The sequence below is a fragment of the Sprattus sprattus genome (assembly GCF_963457725.1).
Source record: "Sprattus sprattus genome assembly, chromosome: 10".
Taxonomy (NCBI): Eukaryota; Metazoa; Chordata; class Actinopteri; order Clupeiformes; family Clupeidae; genus Sprattus; species Sprattus sprattus.
In genome coordinates, this window is record NC_137908.1 from 1,724,826 (window position 1) to 1,732,325 (window position 7,500).

Here is a 7,500-nt window from a genome sequence, read left to right on the forward strand (position 1 = left end):
GCGCTCAAGCGGAGCACCCTCATGAACCCCAACCAGCGCCTGCCCAAGGTGGAGATCCTGCGGAGCGCCATCCAGTACATCGAACGCCTCCAGGCCCTCGTCAGCTCCCTCAACCAGCAGGACCACGACCAGACCGGAGGCCTGCACTACCGCGCCGCACAGCCACCCAGGGTGAGTCACACACACACACACACACAGAGGCAGAGCCAGAGCCACTCACGGCCTGTGACAGGTGTGGGGAAGGGGGTACACGGTGAGGGGAGAGAGGAAGGGGGATTGGGAGGCTAAGCCAGAGATATAACGTAACTAAAGTATACTATTTAACTATTTGTACTTTTTAAGTATGCTTTTATACTATTTAAGTATGCTTTTATAATATTTAAGTATGCTTTTATACTATTTAAATATGCTTTTATACTATTTAAGTATGCTTTATACTATTTAAATATGCTTTATACTATTTAAATATGCTTTTATATGATTTTTTCACTTTTTGCACTAAATATTGAGATGGATGGGAGAGGCGGTAGAGGAGAGGTGAAGGGAGGGATTGGGAGTTCACTGAATAAGCAAAAAGTACATTAGTGTGAAGTAAGCACAGTATATATATTATTTAACCAAATGGTAGAGGTATCAACATGTAGTTAAATAAATATGTCTGGATAAGTTTACTAACAGTAACATTGAAAAAGAGGAAATTGAAATGGCATGACTGGAGTGATCAGAAGCGCTGAAGAGGTGAACTTTGACGTGCCATGACTGTAGTTGACTCTGGACAACAGGACACACGGGCAGAGGAAGAGTGTGTGTGTGTGTGTGTGTGTGTGTGTGTGTGACATGACTGTAGTTGACTCTGGACAGCAGGACACACAGGCAGAGGAAGAGATTGTCTGATCAGGATGTCAATTTTGTGAATGAATTGATTAGAAACGAATTGTTGTGTTATGAATAAATAGTTGACTGAAGTTGAATACATCCAGTGAAAGTGGTTATACATGATCCACATTCATGGCTCAAACATTTATTATATGAGCTGACTGTGGAAGAACTTAATTACTTAATTAATATTCGTCATTAGATTTCTTGCCAGTGTTTGTAAGGAACCTCACTGTAACACTATCTGACACTTGGCCATTGATTGTTTCCTGTCTGCATAGCTGTTCTGCCGTGAGGGTAATCTAGATTGGTGATGACCAGGCAGATAGACCCGTGTGTGTGTGTGTGTGTGTGTGTGTGTGTGTGTGTGTGTGTGTGTGTGTGTGTGTGCGCGCGTGCTTGAGGATAATCTGGATTGGTGGTGACCAGGCAGATAGCAGTGACTTCAAATGGGTCAGATCTGGTCCACTTACAGAGCCTTAGAATTAATGTATCATTAATTATGAATTATTTCAACTCAACTACCCTGTCTGGGTACCCATGAACTATTTCAGCATGGATTACTGTGTGTAGTTGTTGAGATGGCTGTCTACATACCTGACTGGATTCCTGGGTGGTGTTGTGAAGATGGCTGTCTACACGTCTGTGTGTGGTTGAGAAACATATCTGTGTGTTGTTGTGAAGATGGCTGTCTACATGTCTGCGCGTGGTTATGAAACATATCTGTGTGTTGTTGTGAATGTGGTTGACTACATGTGTGTGTTGTTTTGAAGATGGCTGCCTACATGTGTGTGTGTGTGGTTGTGAAACATATCTGTGTGTAGTTGTGAAGATGGCTGTCTCCATGTCTGACCGTGCCATGTTCACCCGTCATCACAACATGGCACCCTGTGACCGCTAAACAAAATGGCCGCCTGTTCGCGCTAACAAAGAGTACCTGCTGATTGGCCCTCGGGCTGTGATGCTCTTGTGACTAGAGAGCCTGATTGGCCCTCGGGCTGTGATGCTCTCGTGACTAGAGAGCCTGATTGGCCCTCGGGCTGTGATGCTCTCGTGACTAGAGAGCCTGATTGGCCCTCGGGCTGTGATGCTCTCGTGGCTAAGGAGCCTGATTGGCCCTCAGGCTGTGATGCTCTTGTGACTAGAGAGCCTGGTGAGGGGGTGGGGCTGTTGATGGCATGACTGACAGCAATGTGTGTGTGTGTTTGTCTCCTTGGCAACAGGTGTCCTCATCTAGCGACCAGGGGTCGGGCAGCACCTGCTGCAGCAGCCCGGAGTGGAGCAGCGCCTCGGACCACTGTGCCACCGCCTACACCACCAGCCACGAGGGTAAGAGTGTGTGTGTGTGTGTGTGTGTGTGTGTGTGTGTGTGTGTGTGCCACCGCCTACACCACCAGCCACGAGGGTAAGAGTGTGTGTGTGTGTGTGTGTGTGTGTGTGTGTGTGCCACCGCGTACACCACCAGCCACGAGGGTAAGAGTGTGTGTGTGTGTGTGTGTGTGCCACCGCGTACACCACCAGCCACGAGGGTAAGAGTGTGTGTGTGTGTGTGTGTGTGTGTGACAGCCCATAATACTCACCCACAGAACCAGAGAAATCAGAGAGTACCCAGTACAGCCCATACACTCACCCAACATTTCCACTGAAACCACCGCACAAGTCTCCTATGCCGCACAAGTCTCCCGCACAAGTCTCCTATGGACCATCTCACACACACCACAGCCCAGATACACTCACACACACACACACACACACACACACACACACACACACACACACGAGTCTCCTATGGGCCATGACACACACACACACACGAGTCTCCTATAGACCATTTCACACACACACACACACACACATGTCTCCCATGGACCAGCTCACACACACCACGGCCCAGATCCACTCACATGTGTCTCATGTTATTTCAAACAGACTATAGTTTAGAAAAGGGAACAAAACGTCATTGTGTTTACACCACAGCAGACCAGTGTACCTGATTCAGATTTAAGTAAAGATACATATATATATATATATATATATATGTGTTTATTAGCATTTATTGTTTATTATTATTAGCGTTTGTTGTTTATTATTATTACCGTTTATTATTATTAGTGTTTATTGTTTATTATTATTAGTGTTTATAGTCACGTGTCAGTTTTTTATAGTGTTTGTTTGTTTGTTGTTGTTGTTTTCCTGTAGACCTGCTGCATGATGACTCGTCAGAGCAGACCAACCTGCGTTCTCTCACGTCCATCGTCGACAGCATCACGGATGCCAACACCACGCCCATTTCCTACCCGCTCGACATTTCCAAATAAAGCACACACCACAAGGGGGGGGTGGGGGGGTCAGGCGTACGTAGGGTTCGATGACCACCGCTACACCCCTCTCCATACACACACCCACACCCATCTGAAACAGCAGTACTCTGCCTAGCAACACGGGAGGGAGCCAATCACGAACCTTCAACAACCAGCGAATGAGCCGGCGATATTTCCAAGCAAACCTTGTGGTCCATATTGTTTTCTCCAGAAGTTGATCTTTTCTCTTGGGGAGAGTAGGAAAGAGATGTGTAGAGTTTTTCCGACCCCAACTTAATGCAGATCTGTGTTTTCCTTTTTTTAAAAACACCTGTTTTTGTGTTTTCTTCATTTTATGTGTGTGTGTGTGTTATGCTTACCAAAAAGGGGTAATTTGCGGGGCCAATACCTTATTCAGCAGTTTTGACCAATTTCTGCTTTACTGGACACTGGTCCTGAACTAGTGATGTAAATACGTTCCTTTTTCTACAGAGTGGTTTTGCCATTTTATTTTTTATTTGTTGTTTTGCTAAGTTATTTGGACTTTTATAAGAAAGATTGTTGTGTATTTCTGTATTTGTTTTCATTAAAAGAAAAAATAAATTATTGCAAATAACTTTTATGTAAAACTTTCTGTCAATTGCACACAATGGTATCACTTGAACCATAATGGATCCTGAACATATCTAATGAAACAAAAACATGTAATAGGTCAAACATGTGTGTCACACTTTCCTTTTGGACAAGGCTAGTATTCTTTGAATGAAAGATACGGCCGTCTACATTACACTAAACCTTAAAAATATATCTATTGACTGTGTGCAGTGTGTGGAAATGCACTAAATATGCTCACACACACACACACACACACACACACACACACACACTCATCCGCCTGCCATCCATCCATACACGTACAGGGACACTCACACACGCATAAGTAGATGAGAAGATCAGAGAAAGATGGTCACACACACACACACACACATACACACAAACACACAGACACATGCATACATACATACACGCATAAGTAGAGGAGTATATCATAGAGAGACGGTGGCACACTCACACACACACACATATGAACACAAGTATGCAAACACACACACACACCCATAAGTAGATGAGAAGATCAGAGAAAGATGGTGACACACACACACACACAAACACAGAAAACACACAGACACTTGCATACATACATACACGCATAAGTAGAGGAGTATATCAGAGAGATGGTGGCACAAACACGCACACACACACACACACACAAACACACACACACACACACACACACACACACACACACACACACACACACACACACACACACACACACACACACACACACACACACAAACACACATACACACACACACACACACACGCACGCTTATGTAGATCAGAGGGAGATGTTGAAGGAAAACAACAGCTGCACCTGTTACTACCCTTCTATTGAACTGTCACACACTCCACACACACTCGAGTTGCGTGTTACGCGCTGCCCTCGAGTAGCACATCACACACACACACACACACTTCCCCCTCCAGTAGCAGGTCACACACACGATCACAGTGATCCGCTGCGTCACACACAACACTGACGCTGAGGTGACAATCAGTGGACATGTGGTTGAGAGTATGGCTTCTAAACAAATAAACACAAATCTTACTCTGTCAAGTACATGCAGCCTGTCTTTAAAAAATGAACTCACATGTTGATTTTTAATCTAAAAACAATTTTTACTTAGTTGTGTTTCATACATGACATTTAAATAACCAAAAGAAAATGAAGACTTGATTTTGTCAGCATTGTCTCATACTTGGCATAAAATACACACATACATCCATACGTACATACATACACACATACAGAACGTTTAGCTGCCACAGTAGCACATAACATCTGTTGGAATATATTCAAGACATCAGCTGTAAAAATAACAGTAGTAGTAGTAGTAGTAGTAGTTGTAGTAGTAGTAGTAGTAGTAGCAGACGTACTATTACGCAAATATACACTTTTTCATACTTCAGTGTGAGAATTACACTTGTGATTTAGTGTGAAAGACAGAAGGTAGAATGCTGTACTGTATCCCATGTTTACAACAGTGCCCCCTGGTGGCCTGCAGGAGCAGTGTCTGCATTGTGGCGTTTCCCCCCGGCGCCCTGCTGTGTGTGTGTGTGTGTGCAAGGTAACCATGGAGACAATGGCTAAATATGCCCAGTCAGCACATGAACTGGGTCACAGCAGCATTTAAAACAAGACCACCCACCCGCGCTGGCTACATGTCTACTGGCTGGGTGACTCGTGCGAGAGGATTTGATTGGTTGCCAGAGCAGCGAAGGTGGGTGTGTGTGTGTGTGTGTGTGGTTGTATGGATGGCTAAGAGGGACAAGTGTGGACTCCGAGGCTGGACCTGAACACTACTGGGCTGCATCCAAATGTGTCTTTACTGGGAGGATGATTCTAAAGCAACGACACGGGCCACCAGTGGTGAGCTGAGCTCTGATTGGATGAAGGAAAGGTTATTACACCCGTGCTGTTATAATGTCTGTTATGTCAGTGTGAACTAGCAGTCAGCCAATCAGGACCCTCGCTTCATTGTCTGCACTCTCAGCTTTCTGTAAAGGAACAACAGCGTTTCATTTTCATATGCCGCCCTTGGAATTATTTATATTGATTAACATAGCAGATGCATCTAGCTGAACCTACACAAGTTATATCAGTATGTTTACGCCATAGTATTCAAACCCACACACACTCTCTCTCATCTAGCTGAACCTACACACGTTATATCAGTATGTTTACGCCATAGTATTCAAACCCACAAACCTGGTGCTCTTAGCAGCTTAGCAGACCTACAAGAAACACTGACTGATGGATGAGCATGGGCACTGGGTTGAGGGAAAGACTAAAGACTGTCCATTCACTATCACCTGGTGCTGTCCCCTCCGATAGCCATTCACTATCACCTGGTTCACTATGACCTGGTTCACTATGACCTGGTTCACTATGACCTGGTTCACTATCACCTGGTGCTGTCCCCTCCGATAGCCATTCACTATCACCTGGTTTACTATCACCTAGTTCACTATCACCTGGTTCACTATCACCTGGTTCACTATCACCTGGTTCACTATCACCTGGTGTTGTCCCCTCCGATAGCCATTCACTATCACCTGGTTTACTATCACCTGGTTCACTATCACCTGGTTCACTATCACCTGGTGCTGTCCCCTCCGATAGCCATTCACTATCACCTGGTTCACTATCACCTGGTTCACTATCACCTGGTTCACTATCACCTGGTTCACTATCACCTGGTTCACTATCACCTGGTGCTGTCCCCTCCGATAGCCAGGTGTGAAGGCAGCCCTGAAGTTAGTTCTCTGTGATGCTAATCAAGTGTGATGCTAGTCAAGCTCCTCTAAATTGATGCCTTGGAACATCGGAACAGCATCTTAAACACGGCTTTCCACGAGATCAGTCACCCGGATTCTTGAAGATGACAAAGTGAATGTTGACACAGTTGCCTTCATAGTTCTTCTCTCCGCAGGGCAGTAACCTTGACAACAACCAGCATCGGGGTGTCCAGCAAAGATGAGTTTGACTGAGATGTGTGTCCATGACAACACCCAGCATCGGGGAGCAAAGATGAGTTTGACTAAGATGTGTGGTCCAGCGAATCCTCAGTGTGTACCGATGCAGTTCACTATTGCTTGTTTTGTTACATCCACTTCACTTGAATCGGTTTCAATCTGAAGAGCTTTATTAACTGTGATGTGGATGATCAGGGATGACAGTCATGGGTAGAGAGAGAAGGAGGGACAGAGAGAGAGAGAGAGAGAGAGAGAGGAACACACAGAGAGAGACAGAGAAACATAGAGAGAGAGAGATACACAGAGATAGAGAGAGAGACTCAGAGAGAGAGATAGACAGAGAGAGAGAGAGGAACAGAGAGAGATAAAGAGACACAGAGATAGAGAGCGAGAGAGACAGAGACAGAGATACACAGAGATAGAGAGAGAAACTCAGAGAGAGTGACAGAGACAGAGAGAGAGAGAGGAACAGAGAGAGAGAGAGGGACAGAGAGAGAGAGAGTTATGGACCTTGGCCTTGTTCTTGTTAACCGTATCTGGTCAACTGGAATGAACTCATCACTGCACATGAGTATTTGTCGAAGTGATCAATAACAGCTTCGTCCACGGTAACGTCCTCACACAAGTGGTCAATAACTGGTTGCCACGGTAACGTCCTCACACAAGTGATCAATAACAGCGTCGCCACGGTAACGTCCTCACACAAGTGTACTGGGGACCATCA

General features: G+C 45.2%; 1 protein-coding gene across 1 annotated transcript in view; it reads left to right on the plus strand.

Annotated features, from left to right (window-relative positions):
• myog (myogenin) overlaps positions 1 to 3,784 on the plus strand; it is a gene marked incomplete at its 5' end in the record, with an annotated part of 4,448 nt that extends 664 nt beyond the window's left edge. Inside the window, 3 exon segments of the mRNA XM_080846844.1 lie at positions 1 to 171; positions 2,100 to 2,205; positions 3,076 to 3,784. The exon segment at positions 1 to 171 is cut by the window's left edge and continues 480 nt beyond it. Coding sequence (XP_080702970.1) covers positions 1 to 171; positions 2,100 to 2,205; positions 3,076 to 3,194 — 396 coding nt within the window. The 3' untranslated portion in view covers positions 3,195 to 3,784.
• Between the last annotated feature and the right edge of the window lie 3,716 nt (positions 3,785 to 7,500).